The following is a 20,344-nucleotide window of genomic DNA, read 5'->3' as shown; positions in this document are numbered from 1 at the left end:
TGTGCTTTTTCATCTAATAAAGATTTACCAACAGTTCAAAAACTTGGTATTTATACATCCAAATAAGGATTGAAATACATATCCTTATTCACTGTTTATATTCATTCTTACACATTCTTATATTCATTCTTTATCAAAATGTTTTGGGCTTTCTTCTCTTCTCATGATCTCCTCTCTCTAGTACTCTGTTTTATACACACTGCCATATTTTTAAAGGGAGGGCCAAGAAATCCAATTCTATTGCTTTTGGCACACCAACAAAAATTCAATTCAATTTGTAAATGCTATGACTTTTCATCAAATTGTGACAGCCTGAAACAACTTCCACAGAATCAATATAATAATTATAATGATGATAATAATTGTAGTAGTAGACAAATTTCCAAGTAGAAGAGTATGAAAAATCCAGAGTTCAGAAATAGCAATAAACCATTTCTGGCTTGGTATCCTGGTTTGTTGATTTGTGGCTTGTCAATATTCCCCAGACAAAATTAGAAACTTGAAATTCAGAATAAACTAGAGATAAGCACTTATAGCTCCTCCCACTGTATAAGAGAGAAGATTCCTGGGCAGAATAACTAACAAGGCTTCTTTGCACCTGCGGAATACAAATTACTTCCTTAGACCTGAATAGGGATGCCGAAAAAAGGACAGTAATCAAAAGGATCCTAGACATTGAAGCCCAAAAAGACATAGCCACCCTGTCAAATACAGGATTTCTGAAGTGGTTAGGACACTTTAAACATAATTTCCAGTGGGCGCTGTACCTAAAAGCAGATATGCCAAGACACCTAAGAATCACTTTCAACAGGGCAAGATTAGAACAAATGGAGTCCATGGAGAGATACGGCAGATTCAACCACATCTCATATGAAGAAAGATTATGTATTTGTGGCACCACTGAAGTCAAAAATTTGAACCACATTTTGCATAATTGTAACCTATATGAAAAAGAAAGGAAACAATACTTATGGCCTTTTATTTGTAATAAAACAAGCTGGGTTATTGAGACCAAAACTTCATTTTTGTTGGCTGGTTATAACCCCACTCTGACAACAAAAGTGGCCCTGTATCTGTTTAAAGCTGCTAAAAGGAGATCTGAGTACATAGATCAGATTGGGGTGCAGTGTATGGGAGATGAGTATAGTTGATACATAGATCTATAGTTAAGCTACATTGGCACCAAGCAGGCAAATACCTGTATATCTGTATTTTATTTTAAGTGAACCAGACGTATGTTATATGTTGTGTTTGTATTGTCAGTTCTTGATAAGGCCAACTGGCTAATCAATAAATTGTTGTTGTTGTTGTATAAGAGAGAAGGCAGAAATATAACAAGTATTTAATTGTTGTAGATGAATAAGCCAATATGAATCTGTAAAGGAGTGACAAAAGCTATTGAATGTCATTCAGTATTTCAAAATGCACTTTTAAAATGACTATACTAACATGTACTAATGGGGAAAGATGGAGTGAGGCAAGTAATTTGCCAAATTATCCTAGTTATCTATAGTGTTCATAATGACATTTTGGTTGTATTCTGTGCAGCACAATTAACCAAATCTAATAACCACTGTGATATAACCTGTTGAACCTCAAATATATGTAAGATTCAACAAGTACTTTAAACTGGAAAGATGTTCAAATGCTTCTGTCTTATGTCTGTCTAATACCAGGACTCACAAAATACTGCTTGAAAACTATCTATGTCCCTGAAGACTAAAAGCTAGAGAAAGCAATTTAACACACTATGTTTCCTGCAGCTTAAGGCATCAGTCTGCGACCCCCTTCTAAGCAGTTTTCGACAACTGTCAAATCATGCAGTTTTTTTCGATATGTGCCATCAGCCTTTGGGACAAACCTAGAGAATGGATACTAAAAGTAAGTGCTCAGGTTCAGTTGCAAAGCACACTGCATTGCAGCAAAGCTACAGTGCTGTGCAGAACATCTGCAATGCAACAAATTATATTTGAATGCAAGTAGAAGGATTTCCCAATGGCTGAACTGCACTTGCTCCAAGATATATATAGAAAAAAAATCTCACTTCTCCCCAAAATGTATTGCTAAATGTATGGTATTGTTGTGAAACTGTTGGGTGACTTCTACCTGCAGGACTCGCACTATGAAAAGCAGTATCTTAAATGCAATGAGCAATGCGCTTAACATTTCACACTAATGTAGAAAAATGAACAGAAACAAGCAGATCCAAGGTACAGTTTCCTGCTATGCATCTGGAAGGTCAAAACACCTGATGATGTATTTTTAATTATGATAAACACAAGCATTTGGTGACTATACGATTTGTATGTCTATGGGATTTTATGCCTACAGAGTATTCTCTCTGGAAATTTCTAGGTCCTCCAACTTTATAGTCAACATCAGGTAGAGGTTGGTCATAGAGTCACACTGGAGGACCTAGGGATTTCTAGAGAGAACATGTTAATCAAATCAGCAAAAATTAAATCTGCAAATGTGGAGGACCAACTGTAAACTCCCTTGGTAGATTCTTTTTTCTCAGAAGTTTTTAAACAGAGGATAGATGGCTATCTGTCAAAGATTGTTTAGTCATGGATTCCTCCCATACTTAGAAATGACTGCTGTTGTCCATTGCAACACTATATTTCTATAATTCTTTGCTAAGTTGATATCTAAATAGGTTTACTGTCATCTTTCCTTCCATTGCTTAAATTGTAAGCTTAAGCAGATGGTCTGTGTTACTTAAAATGATTTGCAGCAATTCAGAATACTTTATAAATAAATAAAATAAATACAATCCTACATGATTGGAAACTGACTAATATATCAGGAAGATTAATTTCAATAATGCAGTATCTCTCAATGCATAGTTAACTCCATGAATATGTTCAGGGCTGGCCCTAGGTAATTTTCAAGTGTAAGCAAGCAGTATTTTTGGTGCCCCCCCCCCCCCAAGGGATGGAGAGAGGCAGTTCGCTCGCCAAGCCCCCAGCCTCTTCCTTTGCTGCGACGGGCCCTTACCGGAGGGAAGAGTTTCCTCCCTCCGGCAAAGGCCAGGCTTAGGAAAACCCAGAGCATGTTACTAAACAGCAACACGCTCCTGGTTTCTCCAAAGGACAGGGCCCTCATCTTCTGCTGCAGAGTCTGCTTCCCCCTCCTCTGCCTCCTCTCTCTCTCTCTCTCTGCTGAGCCGGAGGCGCCTCAACTGCGCCCCCTAGAGGATCACGCCTTCCGCAAATGCATAATTTGTGTATAGCTTGAGCCGCCCCTGAATATGTTGTATGAGTGTGAAGAGCAAGATTTGTATCATACTGGTTTTATTTGGTTTTGTGATTATGTAATCATTTTACTGTCATGTAAACTCTTCCATTACACTACATAACAAAATTTGAAAGTGGTTCTTCCTGTTAAATATGCAGTACAGGGGACAGGGAAAAGGCAGAACTGCTTAATGCCTTCTTTGCCTCGGTCTTCTCACAAAAAGAAAGTCATCTTCAACCTCAACAACATGGAATGGATGAAGGATTGGGGGAAATCCAACCCCAAATAGGGAAACAAGTTGTCCAGGAACACCTGGCCTCTCTAAACGAATTCAAGTCCCCAGGGCCAGACCAGCTACATCCATGAGTATTGAAGGAACTAGCGGAAGTTATTTTAGAACCACTGGCAATTATCTTCGAGAGTTCTTGGAGAACAGGAGAAGTCCCGGAAGATTGGAGGAGGGCGAATGTGGTCCCTATCTTCAAGAAGGGAAAAAAGAACGACCCAAACAAACACTTAGAAACAAGTGCGGTCATTGCTAATAGTCAACACGGATTTACCAAAAACAAGTCATGCCAGACTAATCTGATTTCTTTTTTCGATAGAGTTACGAGTTGGGTCGATACAGGGAATGCTGTGGATGTAGCCTACTTGGATTTCAGTAAGGCCTTCGACAAAGTCCCTCACAACCTTCTGGCAAACAAACTAGTAAAATGTGGGCTAGACAAAACTACGGTTAGGTGGATCTGTAATTGGCTAAGTGAACGAACCCAAAGGGTGCTCACCAATGCGTCGTCTTCATCATGGAAAGAAGTGACAAGTGGAGTGCCGCAGGGTTCCGTCCTGGGCCCGGTTCTGTTCAACATCTTTATTAGCGACTTAGACGGAGGCTTAGAAGGCACGATCATCAAGTTTGCAGACGACACAAAACTGGGAGGGATAGCTAACACTCCAGAAGACAGGAGCAGAATTCAAAACGATCTTGACAGACTAGAGAGATGGGCCGAAACTAACAAAATGAAGTTCAACAGGGACAAATGCAAGATACTTCACTTCGGCAGAAAAAATGGAATGCAAAGATACAGAATGGGGGACGCCTGGCTAGACAGCAGTATATGTGAAAAAGATCTTGGAGTCATTGTGGACAACAAGTTAAACATGAGCCAACAATGTGTTGCGGCAGCTAAAAAAGCCAACGGGATTCTGGCCTGCATCAATAGGGGAATAGCGTCTAGATCCAGGGAAGTCATGCTCCCCCTCTATTCTGCCTTGGTCAGGCCACACCTGGAATACTGTGTCCAATTCTGGGCACCGCAGTTGAAGGGAGATGTTGACAAGCTGGAAAGCGTCCAGAGGAGGGCGACTAAAATGATTAAGGGTCTGGAGAACAATCCCTATGAGGAGCGGCTTAAAGAGCTGGGCATGTTTAGCCTGCAGAAGAGAAGGCTGAGAGGAGACATGATAGCCATGTACAAATACGTGAGGGGAAGTCATAGGGAGGAGGGAGCAAGCTTGTTTTCCGCTGCCCTGCAGACTAGGACACGGAACAATGGCTTCAAACTACAGGAAAGGAGATTCCACCTGAACATCAGGAAGAACTTCCTCACTGTGAGAGCTGTTCGACAGTGGAACTCTCTCCCCGGGGCCGTGGTAGAGGCTCCTTCTTTGGAGGCTTTTAAACAGAGGCTGGATGGTCATCTGTCAGGGGTGCTTTGAATGCGATTTCCTGCTTCTTAGCAGGGGGTTGGACTGGATGGCCCATGAGGTCTCTTCCAACTCTATTATTCTATGATTCTATGATTCTACTTATTTTGAAAGTACAGTAGAGTCTCACTTATCCAAGCCTCGCTTATCCAAGCCTCTGGATAATCCAAGCCATTTTTGTCGTCAATGTTTTCAATATATAGTGATATTTTGGTGCTAAATTCGTAAATACAGTAATTACAACATAACATTACTGCGTATTGAACTACTTTTTCTGTCAAATTTGTTGTATAACATGAAGCTTTGGTGCTTAATTTGTAAAATCATAACCTAATTTGATGTTTAATAGGCTTTTCCTTAATCCCTCCTTATTATCCAAGATATTCGCTTAATCAAGCTTCTGCCGGCCCGTTTAGCTTGGATAAGTGAGACTCTACTGTAGCTATTATATTCAAGAAACTTTGTTTTTGGTCGAGATTCTATGAGATATTCATTGAAAGACTATAGCAAAATGTGCTGCAGGATGTCTTGCAAAAACAAAGTTTTTTACAGTTTAATAAACTTTCCCCATGTTTTTATGATAGAACCAATTAGGAAATGAGATTTATAAGCCAGGAACAAAAATCGTGTTACATAGTGTTATAAGAAGAAAGTGCTATTCATGGCATAATCAATCAACTTCTTACATGTAGAAAAAATGGAACAAAAGTGGTTGCACTCCACACCCACATTTGCTAAAAATATGAGAGAAAACTGCAATACTCATCCTCGCCCCTTCTGTGATAATAGAAACAGCACATTGAGAAATACTGCATCTCATGAACAGAGTTTTAAGCAGCACCACAGACATAGTATTGCTACATGAAAATATATTAACAGACTTTCTAACTAGGTGAACTCAAGGAAGGCCTTAAGCACATTTTGGAAATAAAGCTTTAAAAATGACCTCAAGAGATAAATTGCTGAACTAAATGCTATGAAGTTAATTTTGACTTATGGCAACCCTATGAATGAGAGGCCTTCAAGTCTCCCTATTCCCAACAGCTCAGGTTTGCAAACTCAGGGCCATGGCTTTCTTACATGAATCAACCCATCATTTTTTCCTATTGCTTTTCCTATTGCCTTTCTGAAAATTATTGTCTTTTCTAATCAATCATGTATTCTCATGATATGTCCAAAGTATGACAGTCTCAATTTAGTAGATAGATAACTCAGCACAAACTGACCCATTTATGATGCCCAGGCCTGAGAGATGTTTTGGCCCATGCATATTGTCTCTCCTCCCCATATACTTATCACAAACTTAGGAATATCACTTTTATGGATGATAGAACTGTCAAATGGAATCTGGGGACAATAGTCCCTAAGATAACATTTCCAAGACCTGGGATTACTAGAAGACCAACACAAGGCAATCTAGCTATGATAGCTACAAGGAACAGAAACTACTTCCTTTTCTTCCTTTGACCTCTTCCTTCATTCCTAGCTTTACACAGTAGCATTACTAGGATTCGTGTCACCCAGTGATCTAACTCAAGAGTCCACAAACTAAGGTCCATGGGCCGGATGGGGCTCTCCGAGGTCATTTAACTGGCCCCCGCCCTCAGTTTTAGACTTAGGCTCACCCAAAGTCTGAAATGACTTGAAGGCACACCACAACAATAATCCTAATTATCTCATTGGCCTGAAGCAGGCCCACACTTCCCATTGAAATCCCTATAGGTTTATGTTGGTTAAAATTGTTCTTATTTTTAAATATTGTATTGTTCTTTCATTGTTGGAGGGTTTTTTTCACTACAAATAAGACATGTGCAGTGTGCGTTTGTTCGTATTTTTTTCAAATGATAATTTGGCCCCACAACAGTCTGAAGGATTGTGGACTGGCCCTCTGCTTAAAAAGTTTGAGGAGCCCTGCTCTAGCTCATGGTGTCACCCCACAGATCCTTTACCAGATATTACCGTGATATTGAAGCTAAACTACAACTAGCTAAACTATAAAAACCAGCAAAAAGAAACAACAATATTTGCTTGTAGCACATGCACAAGTGGTTCAAAGTGTCGTTGTAACTGGGTAATAATGACAGCCATGACCAGAGTGTATGTATATTAGAAGATTTTAAAAATAGCATACATTTTTAAACTTGTAGGTATATTTTAGTATTGCAACCTCTGATGGTGGTGTTATCCAGTGTGGTTCACATACCCTGCACACACCTACTGACACTATTAGTTGTACACAGGGCTTAGGACCAAACTACAAGTCACATTCAACATATGGTTCACCCCGGAGCATAGGAACTTTGGTTCAGAAATAGCTAGTAAGGAGGCAGGAATAGGAATTTAAGTATTTATGTTTTAAGCTTGTATACTGTTTTTATTAACTAACGGTTGACTGTTTAAAATGTGTTATGTTTTATTTTATTGAATTTTGTTATTGGAATTGAAATTTGCCAGATTTTGTAAGCCGCCTTGAGTCCCCTCGGGTGAGAAAGGCGGGGTAGAAATGCTGAAATAAATAAATAAATAAATTTGTGTTATTTTCCTCTTTCCCTCCATTGGAGTTTTCATTCAGATCAAATTCCCAATGCCCACAATTTGCACAAAAGGAAGAATATCTCATGGGTTCCAGCTGTGAAAGCCTTCAACAACATAATCACCCATTTGCTTCAGCTAAGGTCACATTTTTTCTCTGTGTCAGCGCATCTCAAGCTATCAACGTTTCCCCACTGTATCAAGGGCTGGCAATTAGTTGCAATAGTTTCTTTACAGGAACCAGCAGCTGATAACCCATGGACTCATCCTGGTCCTTGGACCACCACTTGAGCAGCTCTACTCTAGATTACACAAAGCCTTTGATAATCCTTACCCAGGGAAATGGGTCTCTGGTAGTTCTGTGAAAGCCTAAGAATGTCACAGCAGACATTACTGATTTTCAGCTTTTGGTTTAAAAATTCATACACAACACAAACAAATCCATGTTACTACTTTTTTTTACTATAAATATATGATTGAAGGGACATGGGGAATCCTGATAAAACCAGAGTAGCCAGGGAGAAGAATATATATTTTAAAGTCATGCTTATGTTTCTTCCTCCTCCTCAACCAAAATAGGTTAGGCAAAGTAACAAAAAGCAGTGTTATGCAAGTATTTCAATTTGCCTGATTTATTTTCTTTATTCATTTTTTATCCAGCCTATATTCTGGAGAATGCCAGGAGTCTATAATTTATTCATTTGTAGTAAGATTTCTTGACATGGACTTGAGATGGTCTGGGTACAGAATTTTCATTTCCCTCCCACAATATTCTTTGCTTTAATTGTAAAAAACAAAAAAACAAAACCAGATTTAAGAATTTCTAAACCAATCCTTCCCTCTATCCTTCCCTCCATAAATTGACATTATAAAATCACTCTGGCTGGATCTACACTGAAATATAATGCAGTTTGAAACTGCATTATAGTCAGTGTAGACTTCTATAATGCAGTTTGAAGTGCATTGAACTGCATTATATGGGTCTACACTGCATTATATGGCAGTGTAGATCTAGTCTCTATCATAATCCCTGACATGAAATAAACAGGGATCCTCACAATGAAGGGTAATTGTTTCTTCATTATTATTATATAAAGCATTACTGATATAGGGGTACTAAAGAGTTACAGTGGTACTTGTGAAAGGCTGTACAACACAATATACCCAGAGGGCTCTAACTGAAATTCTAACTATACTTAAGTCCTGATACATGATATCAATTAGGAACAACCACCTGTTTAAGCTGTACATCTCAAAGCTCCAGCAGTTACACTGTAAAGAGGACTCTGTTTAAAAGTGTGAGCAAGTATTTGTTCAGAATGATAAAATGAACAGGGACCAATCTCTACTTGACTAGTCACAATCTTTCAGCCTAACAAATATTACAAGGATGTTGGGAAGATAAAAATAGAGACAAGGACCATCTATACTCCTTGGAAGAAAGCAAAGATATCCAAGTAACAATGGTAGGCAATATCCAACAGATGAGATCTCCTGGAAGAGCAGAAGAATTCAGTAGAATTGGGTGGAAGCATCAATGCACGCTCAGAAGAAAATGGATGAAGTAAATGGAAATTTCATCATCATGCTAGCATTGGATTTGTGCAGGGCCCCAAATATCCCAAACACCAGATCTTGTTTGCGCCTGGAAGCTAAGCAAAGCCAGCCCTGGTCAGTGCTAGGAAGAAGCTTGCCAATGAATACCATGTGTTGTAGGATATATTCCAGAGGATGGAACTGCCTAAGAAAACCCTAAGAAATTCATGGGGTCACCATAAATAGTCAGGTGACTTGAGGGCTCACACACATGCATAGTGATGGTGCTAAATAAATAAACAAAAAAGTTGTTGCTGCTGCTGCAACTCCTGATCCTGCTGCCACCAGTAATTGTGTTTTTTCACTTGTTATGATGACTCCATGCCCTATTTTATTCTCTGGGACAGCTATTTATAGTGCCGGTTTTGCCAAGCTCTGGCTGAGTTCAGATTTAAAGAAGTACCCAATACATAGTTTGATTTTCCAGACAAATAATAGACAAATCATAATTTAGATGCTTTTGTCTGCATCTGATATCACCCACTGCTCAGCCCTCCGATTTTTATCTTCACTTCCATCTTTCATGGTGGAGCAGCCTCTAGACACAAACTAAAGTCCTTAATAGTAGCTTGTCAAATGTATATGAATTCAAGCTTAGCAATAAACTACATTCTGCACTCCACATTCACTAAGGCTATGGGCACCAGATCCTGAAAAGTGAAAAACCATAGATAAAAACATGTTATTTTTTCACATCCAAAAACACTTTCCTAGGAATATATAAATCCTCCAGGACAATAATCCTCCAAGACAAAACTATCGGAACTTCACAACACTTCTACCAGACTAAAGTCCACATTATCTGCTTTGAACTGGATTATATGAGTCTGCACTGCCATATAATCTAGTTCAAAGCAGATAATCTGGATTTTATATGGCAGTGTAGAAGGGGTCTAAGAGGTTGGATGGGAGACTGCCAATGAATACCAGGGCTGCAGGATATATTTCAGAGGAAGAACTCACAAAATCACCTTTGGGTTTTCCTTGAAAACCCTATAAAATTCATCGGGTCACCATAAATTGACAGGTGGTTTGAAGGAACACATACACATTGCCCTGACTGTAAGCCACAAGAGAGGCAAAAACAAAGCTTGGCTAAAGAAAAAAAAATATGGATCTCATGTAATGACTGAGCCTAACCTCATTTTTTTAAACAGCAGAAAACAGAAAATGTGATTGTTTCTTATACTAGTTTTTTTTTCGTGTCAGGAGCAACCGAAGTTGCTTCTGGTGTGAGAGAATTGGCCGTCTGCAAGGACGTTGCCCAGGGGACGCCCGGATGTTTTGATGTTTTACCATCCTTGTGGGAGACTTCTCTCATGTCCCCGCATAGAGCTGGAGCTGATAGAGGGAGCTCATCCGCACTCTCCCCAGGTGGGATTCGAACCTGGCAACTTTCAGGTCAGCAACCCAACCTTCCAGTCACTTAGTCCACTACGCCATCTGGGGGCTCCTTCTTATACTAGTTAGAAAGCTTATTGGAAATGAGACAACGATGCATAATTTCTGGGGTGCAAATGGTAATTTCTGGGGTGCAAATGTTCCTCCATAATGGTGTGATGGTGCAAACAAATGGAAGCAATTGTGTTTTATGGGGCAGCTAGCAGTCCAGACCAAGGGAAATGTAGCAAGCCTAGGTTTCTTGATTCCAAAGGCCACACACAGCAATGGAGCTATGTATACTTAGACAATGGAAGTAACTGGCTTACAGGAAGGAAGACCTGATTTAGATGGTAGTGTTTCACAGGCTAAATTACAACTCCCATCACCCCTTGCAACTGGCTCTGATAGTGTTTTCAAATACATTACAACTTGTACCTTCGGTTCAGTTTCTGACACGATAGATAAATAAATAAATAAATAAAGCATGTATAACTCACAATAGTGTGCCCTTGGTATTCACTAGGGTTTGGTTGATACCAAAATCTGTGGATGCTCAAGTCCCATAACATACAGTGACATAGTAAAATAGCGTCCCTTATATTACAGTCCTTGGTACTCATTAACAGCCTCTCATCCAAGTTGTAACCAAAGCTGACCGTGCTTACCATCCAAGATCAGACAGGATCTGGTGCCTTAGAGTATTTATAATTCAAAATATGGCAATATCTTGTTGCTGAAACCATCTCCTACACTGCTGCGTACATATACACCTAGAAGAAAGAAGGGCAATCTTTCTGAGATATTAGGGCTCTCAGTACTCGCTTGCAGTCTTCCTACCACATTTTCTCCTACATTGCCACATAATAGACACAACCAGGAGTGCCAAAGAGTGCTGGTGCCTCCCCAAATTATAACTTCCAGGATTATATAGCACAGTGGTTCTCAACCTGTGGTTCCCCAGATGTTTTGGCTTTCAACTCCCAGAAATTTTAACAGCTGGTAAACTGGCTGGGATTTCTGGGAGTTGTAGGCCAAAACACCTGAAGACCCACAGGTTGAGAACCCCTTCCATAGCTTGAAGCCATGGCACTTAAAGTGATGTCAAAATGCATTGATTCTACAACGTAGATGCACCCACATCCAGCTTTGTATATGTTTCTCTGTGTATAAATGAAAGTAATTAATAAGATTACGATGGATTTTTATTCCACATTGGTTGATTCAAAACATGAAAAAGCTGCAAGCAAATAATGGCAAAGAAGTTGGAGAAAGGAAAAGAATGGAAGCAGAACTCAAGTAATCACTAAAAAACCAACATACTGTGTGTTGTTCTTGTCCTTATTGTGTGCCTCCATTCAGAACAACCCTATGATGGGGTTTTCTGCAGCTGAGAGGGTGAGTTCATCTTCTACACCAGGCATGGGCAAACTTCAGCCATCCAGGTGTTTTGGACTTCAACTCCAATTCTTAACACCGACCTGAAATTGTGTTATGTAGTCAGTGTTCGCTCACAATGCTGTTCAACTGCATTATATGAGTCAACACTGACTTGAAATTGTGCTACATAGTCAGTGTAGGCCAGGCATGGGTAAACTAAGGCCCGGGGGGTGGATGCTTACCTCAGGCCCTGTCCTCTTAGCATAGGGACAGGGTGGTCCGCTGCATCCTTATGCCAAAAAGATGGGTGAGGAAGGCATGTAGCAGCTGAGAGCCCTCTGGGGTCTACACCAACCTGAAACTGTATTATATAGTCAGTATTGGCTCATAATGCAGAATTGTGGGAGTTGCAGTCCAGCTGGTTGGAGGAGGCAGACACTGCCCAGTGCTGGATTCAGGCTCATTCCTCTCAATGCCTCTCTGGGTTGCAATATGTTTTTTAGCTTTGAATATGTTTTAATAGATTCTGACTGAGAATTTTTAATACTGTTATGTTCAATTCGGTTTGAATATCTGCATATTTGTATACTTTAAATTTTGTGGTCATTCTTTTAATTGTAAGCCGCTTCGAGTCTCCTTTGGGAGAGATAAAGCAGGGTATAAATAAACATCCTAAAACACCTGGAGGGTCGAAATTTGCCCATGCCTGATTTATACTGTAGAGCAGACCTGCACAACCTGTAGCCTTCCATGTGTTTTGTTGGACTTCAATTTCCAGAATTCCTGACCACTGGACAAGCTGGCAAAGGCTTCTGGGAATCGGAGTCCCAAACACCTGGAGGGAAGCGGTTTATGCAGGCCTGTTTGGGAATCAACCACTGGGGCTCAATGCTATGGCATCACGGGAGTTGCAGTTTTACCAGGCCAAAGGGTGTCAGGATGACAAACGCAGGGAGCAGTTAAAAGTGTGATCCAGGAGGCATTCATTCATTCGGCAGCCCTTCAATTGAAAAGGATGTGGCCGGCGCTAGGACCCGGGGGGACTCCTCGGGCGCTGACGCCGCCCAGGCGGCCTCTGCTCCTCGCCTCTCCTCTCCTCGCCTTGCCTTTACCTGGCGAAGCAGCCCTCGCAGTGGTTGCCCCTCTCGTTGACGGTGAGGACGCAGGTGAAGGCCGGGCAGGCGAAGAGCAGCTCCCCGAGGGCGAAGCGGCGCCGGGCCCGCAGCCCCCTGCCTCGGCCGGGGCTCTGGAAGCGCTCCAGCCCCGCTTCCTCGGCTTCCCTTTCGGAGGAGCGCATGGCGCCGGTGCCCAAGCCGAGAAGGAGGAGGAGAAAGAGGAGGAGGAGGAGGAGGAGGCTGGCCCCGTTGCTATTAATGGCGCGCCGTCACCCGCAGCGGCGCCTGGCCCCAGAGCCCAAGGCACATACATGGGCATGCAGAGGGAGAGGGAGAGGGAGAGAGAGGTGGGCAGGCGGAGCAGCAGCAGAGCCAGCCGTCCCCGCCAGCCCGCTGGGTCCTAGAGCCCGTCCAGTCCAAGGCGCGCTCTAGGACCCAGCGTTTTCTTCCCCTCTTAAAAAAAAAAGCGAAGCCGGTCAATCCCAGGCCCTGTCTGGGCTGACCATTCAATGGACTTAAGAAACGAGCTGAGTGCAAACCGCGCCGTCTGAACTCCAGAGCAAAGAAAGCTACTTCCTATCGCGCCTGAGACTGGATGATACCGCAGTCTAGACTCATGCAATCCAGTTCAACTGCATTATATGCCAGTGTAGATTGGGGGGAGGGGGGCAGATCTAAAAAGAGCACAAAATAAAGAACTTCCGTGCTTCCTGGTTTGCATTTCCATCTCCGCTGCCATATAATGGAGTTTTGAAACTGCATGATATAGTCAGGGTAGGCTCACAATGCAGTTAAACTGCATTATATGAGTCTACATCGATCTGAAATGGTGTTATGTAGCCAGTCAGTGTATGCTCACAATGCAGTTCAATTGTGTTATATGAGTCTACACCAACCAGAAATTGTGTTATGTAGACAGTGTACACTTACAATGCAGCTAAACTGCATTATATGAGTCTACACCGATCTGAAATGATGTTATGTAGTCACTGTATGCTCACAATGCAGTTCAATTGTGTTATATGAGTCTACACCGACCAGAAATTGTGTTATGTAGTCAGTGTAGGCTCACAATGCAGTTAAACTGCATTATATGAGTCTACAATGACCTAAAATTGTATTATGTAGTCAGTGTATGCTCACAATGCAGTTCAATTGTGTTACATGAGTCTACACTGACCAGAAATTGTGTTATGTAGACAGTGTACACTCACAATGCAGTTAAACTGCATTATATGAGTCTGCACCCATCTGAAATTGTGTTATGTAGTCAGAGTAGGCTCACAATGCAGTTAAATTGTGTTATATGAGTCCACGCCAACCAGAAATTGTGCAATGTAGTCAGTGTAGGCTCGCAAGGCAGTTCAATGCAGTTATATGCATTATATGAGTGTAAAGCAGTGGTTCTCAACCTGTGGGCCAGGACCCAGCAGTGGGCTGTGAAAATGAAAATCTGTTCCACAAACCTCCTTCTTCTTTATTTACTTTATTTATTTCTGCTCCTTTCTGCAGAGCTGAACATTGCATTGGATAGACCACATCAGCTCTAGATGATTAAATATGGTTTTCTGTGGGCAAGCAGATGGCGACTACTGAATGGCATATGTTCTGTTTCATGCAATTTTCTGAATCAGCACCCAAATAACCAAACTGAATCTAAAGTTGACCAAAAATTGATTCGTAACCCTTTTGGTACTAATGCTGGGGAGTGGGCCCTGGTCAAAAAAAGGTTGGGAACCACTGGTGTAGGCTCGCAATGCAGTACAGTGGCATTGTATGAGTCTACTCCAACATGAAACTGCATTATGTATTCAGTGTAGACTCATAATGCTCTTCAAACTGCATTATATGAGTCAGCAACGGCTTATTTATTTATCGTATCGGAAGTGAAGCCGAGGGTACAGTTGTAATGTATTTAGAAACACAAACAAAGTTAAAAACTTGTTATTATACTAAATGTCCTTTGACCAGAATCTGGCTACTTGGAGTGCCTCTGGTGTTGCTGCGAGAAGGTCCTTTATTGTGCATGTGGCAGGGCTCAGACTGCATTGTAGTAAGTGGTCTGTGGTTTGCTCTTCTCCACACTTGCATGTCACAGACTCCACTTTGTAGCCCCATTTCTGAAGATTGGCTCTGCACCTTGTGGTTCCAGAGTGCAGTCTGTTCAGTGCCTTCCATGTTGCCCAGTCTTCTGTGTTTCCAGGGTTGTCTCTCATCCTGTCTCAGCAATGGCTTGAGGTTCCAGGTTGCCTGCCACTTTTGGACTCTCGCTTGCTGAGGTTCCAGTGAGTATCCCTGTAGGTCTTAGAAGGCTATGGCTTGATTTAAGGCATTGGCGTGCTGGCTGAACTCCCTTATTATGTACCTTCAAGTAATTGTCCTATGGCACCCATGTCATGGAGTTTTCTGTGGCTGAGGGTATGTTACTCACCCAAAGACACCCATAACACCTTATAATTCGGGGGGGGGGATTGCTTCCCACCTTAACCAATTCCGATAGTAGTGAAGTATCACAACATTACAGAAACTTTACGTGAAGAGTAGCCATTAGCACCTGGTGTTCATTGGGAATCTACCATCTAAGTACTAATCAGGGCTGGTAGCAGACCATAGAATCACACTGGAGGATCTAGATATTTCTAGTAAAGTGTTTTCTTTAGATAGCTCTAGGTCCTGCAACATGACTGGTGAAGTGGACTATAGAATCACACTGAAGGAGGGTTGCACTGGAAGACCAAGAAACTGCTATAGAGAATACTAGAAATCAAAATTGTGAATAATCGAATCTAGAAAAGTCAAACCTGCAAATGTAAAAAGACTATTTAACATGATTTGTTGTAAACTACCTCAGAAATATTTGTATCCTGAAAAAATAAAATAAAATCATGATGATTACAATCGGGTACTTTATGAAAAAAAGTGAGAACAAGTCCCTGACTCAAGGGACTTGCTATATATATAAACTGCACGTATAAACTGGCCTACTTTATAATATTTATTAAGCTGTTTATATCCTGCCCTATATCCAAAGCTCTCAGGGCCACTTTAAAAAAAGCAACTATTTAAAATATGTCATTTATCAATTAAAACCAGATAATTTAAAACCAGTTACAACAACTTGAAACAGTCCAGACTCAGTAAGGTTCAAAGGCCACAGAGAAACCTTGTCATCCCACAATGGATTATTCCTATTGGGAAGAATAGATGATGGTCCTTTCAGTACATCTCTATTCTCATAGACCGATAAACTCATAAAGATTGGGAGAGATCACAAGGACCATCCAACCACATTTTGTCATGTAGGAGCACACAAAGCACTCCTAAAAGATGGTCATCTGGCCTTTGCTTAAAAACCTCCAGACCTCCACTTTGAGGCAGTATATTCCACTGTAGAACAGCTCTTGCCATCAGGAATTTCTTCTTAATGTTTAGGTGGAATTTCTTTTCATGTAGTTTGAATCCGTTGTTCTGTGTTCTAGTCTCTAAAGAAATGGGAAACAAGCTTGCACGTTCCTCAATTGTGACATCCTTTCAAATATTTAAACATGGCTATAATGTCCCCTTTCAACCTTCTTCAACCTAAGCATACCTTTTTTTTATAAATAATTTTTATTGAAATTTTGCTTATACATAGCAGTGATCCAGGGGGAAAGAAACTAAGGGAAAAAATTGTGCGGAAAAGTTTTTGAGGGAGGGAAGTGGGTAGGTTTGGGGGGGGGGGCAAAGAAGAGAAAAAAAAGAGAGAAAAGAGAAGAGAAGGAAAAAAAAGGGTGGGGGGAGGGAAAAGAGGGGTAGGGATAAGTTGAGGAGGGTAGGGTAAGGGGGCCAGGGAAGGAATGTTGCCTAAAATTTGGGGGGTGGGAAGGGGGTCAGTTGGGTGCATACCTAAGCATACCTACGCTGCTCCTCATAGGGCTCGACTTTGAGATCTTAGACCATTTTGTCTCTCCTGCAATCTGGTTGTCTCTCACTGAAGTGCTTAACTTCAAAAATCAGAAATCAGGTATGGTTTCATATGTATATGGATTTATGTAATCACAATTTATGTATCAGCTGAAGCTGTTAGTAAGCACACCTGACCATACCTGGGCTGACAGTTGGAGAGACGGATTCAGCAGAACTCCCAAGCTACGGACACAGTCTTTCCAGGGGAGTTTAAACCTATCTAGAATTGGTTGACATACCTCCATTCCCAGGTTAGGACCCTTGATGTCAAGCACCTGTTTTGTCTGGATTCAGTACCATGGACAAATATATTGAGGTGTCATCAACATACTGATAACAACTTGCGTCATTCCTCCAGATGGTTTCTCCCAGCAGTTTCATGTAAATGTTAAACAGCACTGGGAATAGAATGGCTCCTTGTGGGATGCCACAAGAAGCAAAAACCACCAGCATTTAAACAGTGATCCTCTGCCATTAAATTCACTGGACTTGCCATGTTGTCCGAATGCCTAATCACTGTCTCCCCAAGCAGTTACTTTACTCTCAGCTCAAGAACAGAAAACAGAATGTCAGTAAACAGCAAAAGAGATTTAAGGACGGGATTAAAGCTCTGTCTGCTGTGACATGGGATTGAGCTGCTGCTCAATCACATAGTCATTTCTGACTTTTTGTGACCTCGTGGACCAGTCCACGTCAGAGCTCCCTGTTGGCCATCACCGCCCCCAGTTCCTTCAAAGTCAAGCCAGTCACTTCAAGGATACCATCCATCCATCTTGCCCTTGGTCGGCCTCTCTTCCTTTTTCCTTCCATTTTCCCCGGCATCATGATCTTTTCCAAGCTTTCCTGTCTTCTCATGATGTGGCCAAAATACTTCATCTTTGCCTCTAGTATCCTTCCCTCCAGTGAGCAGCCAGGCATTATTTCCTGGAGAATGGACTAGTTGGATCTTCTTGCGGTCCAAGGCACTCTCAGGATTTTCCTCCAGCACCAAAGTTCAAAAGCATTTATCTTCCTTTGCTCAGCCTTCCTTATGGTCTAGCTCTCGCAACCATAAGTTACTATGGGGAATACCATTGCTTTCACTATGTGGACCTTCATTTCCAGTGTGATGTCTCTGCTCTTCACTATTTTATGAAGGTTGGCCATTGCTCTCCTCCCAAGAAGTAAACGTCTTCTGATTTCCTGGCTGCAGTCTGCATCTGCAGTGATCTTCACGCCTAGAAATATAAAGTCTGTCACTGCCTCCATGTTTTCTTCTTCTATTTGCCAGTTATCAATAGGTGTAGCTGCTATGATCTTGGTTTTCTTGATGTTTAAAGCTAGCCTTTAAAAAATTGGAATAAACACCAAGAACTGGGAAGCCCTGGCCCTCTAGCATTCTAACTGGAAGTCAGCTGTTACCAATAGTGCTATGGATTTTGGAGAGGCATGAAAAGAGGGCAAAAATGCCAAGAGGAAGGTGCATCAAGCAAACCATTGTCAGGACTGCCTTCCATCTGGAAATCAATGTCCTCATTGTGATATACCATGCGGATCCAGAATAGGTCTCTACAGTCATTTACCGGCCCATTGCCAAGGCTCTATCCTTGGAAAACAAACGTACTTGGCCATGAGTGATGGCCTATGATGATGAGGCCACAACAGCTTGAGGAGCATCTATCCCTAAGCATCACCATCTGGAACCTGCCTGACCAGAACCACTGCAGCACAATGCCACTGATTCCCAAACCTTTCAGGCATTTCAGAAGGATATTAAGGTCGATAGTATCAAATGCTACTGAGAGATCTAAAAGCACCAGCAGGGACACACACCCCTTGTCAGTGTTAAGATGGAGATCATCCACTAATGCAGTCATAGCACTCTCAACTCCATATCCTGCTCTGAAGCCAGTCTAAAATGGGTCAAGGAAGTATGCGTCATCCAAGACTATCTGGAGTTAGAGGACCACTGCCTTCTCAATCACCTTGCTCAAAAAAGAAACATTACACCCTGGTCTGTAATTATTAAGACCCAGGGGGAAACATTACTTCCAATCCCACAAATAGTGCTTATTTTATAACAAAGGCATCTGTTGTTCAGATGTTTTTTTACCTAAATACATACACACATTACATACCCATATATACATCTGGGAAATATAGTTGCAGATCCCTGCTTCACATTGTAAAGGAGTGCCAACAAATAGTCAGCATAGCACCTTTGCATCTGGAATTTCTGATTATGTGTTAAGGTCCTGAAACTTGAATATGGACATTTTATTAAACCTGTAAGATGTTAATCAAGCCAAAACAAAAGGAATAGAAGATGAAATAAATCCCAGGAAGCAAATGTGAAACATGAATCACAGGGGGAAATATTCTTAACATGTCAAAAACTCCATCGGGGTAAGTAGCGGGCATTTTACACTTGCTGATTGTTGCCTGGAGGCATAAGAAGAAAGATTCGCAAAAGAAGTACTGCTGAAGTATAAAAGAATCTAAGGGCATAGCTCAAGATCATTGGCTTGACTTTCTTTCGATCATGCAAAATGGAGGGTTGCAGACTTTTGCCTGTATGAATCTTTCTTAATTAATAGAATCCTTTTCAGATTTCCCTCAAGTGTTAACTATGGCCATATTCGAATGCACAGCCCCTTTTCTATGCCTTTTGCTTTTTTGTTTTGGGACCAGCTGACTGTGCATATGGCAAATATGTCGAGATGAATCTTTTATTTACAGTTTTAAATGTCATTACATGATCCATCTTTGGAATGCTGTCAGAAGTATGGCTTATCTTTGATTAATAACTCATTAGATGAATGCATAAGAACCCTGCTGGATATGACCAAAAGCCTACTTAGCTTAGCATTTTATTTATCCGGTGACTAGCAAATTGCCACTCAAAAGCCCACAGGTCCTATAGCTCTCTCCAAATGATGTTGTTGCTGTTGTTGCTGCCACCGTCATGGTAGGTATATTCACTTATACTTCATCTTTTCCCCAATATTGGAACTCAAGGCAGATACTGGTTGAGTTTTCCTTATTCAAAATGACCAGAGGTGTTCCAGATTTTTTTCAGATTTTTGGATATCTACATTTGCACATACATTCATAATAAGATATTGTAGTGATGGTAGCTATATCTAAACAGGAAATTCATTTATGTTTCGTATATACTTGATATATTTACCCTGAAGGTAATTTTATACAATACTTTTTATGATTTTGTGCATGAAAAAAGTTTGTGCACATTGACCCACAAGGAAGCCACCCATGTAAACAATTTCAGATTTAGGCTCTTTTTTTGAATTTCACAGTTTTGCATAAAAGATGCTATGAGTACCTGCCAAGTACACAGGACACAAGGCTTCCATTTTAGACTACAGTAGGACTACCTTCAGCATCTATTAAATATGGAGTTAAAAAGCAAGGGCTTACATTCTGTTGGTTTGCCTGACAAATACAATTTTATCAGT

The 20,344-nt window shown here is 41.2% G+C and overlaps 1 protein-coding gene across 1 annotated transcript in view; it reads right to left on the bottom strand.

Annotated features, from left to right (window-relative positions):
- The window catches only part of smyd2 (SET and MYND domain containing 2), a 58,422-nt gene extending 45,107 nt beyond the window's left edge, over positions 1-13,315 (bottom strand). The window contains exon 1 of the mRNA XM_003216018.4: positions 12,942-13,315. Coding sequence (XP_003216066.1) covers positions 12,942-13,126 — 185 coding nt within the window. The 5' untranslated portion in view covers positions 13,127-13,315. The remainder of the gene's footprint in view (positions 1-12,941) is intronic.
- Between the last annotated feature and the right edge of the window lie 7,029 nt (positions 13,316-20,344).

The sequence above is a fragment of the Anolis carolinensis genome, chromosome 1 (genome assembly GCF_035594765.1).
Source record: "Anolis carolinensis isolate JA03-04 chromosome 1, rAnoCar3.1.pri, whole genome shotgun sequence".
Lineage (NCBI taxonomy): Eukaryota > Metazoa > Chordata > Lepidosauria > Squamata > Dactyloidae > Anolis > Anolis carolinensis.
The sequence above is the reverse complement of the archived record's forward strand: the minus strand, read 5'-3'. Positions and strand labels throughout refer to the sequence as shown.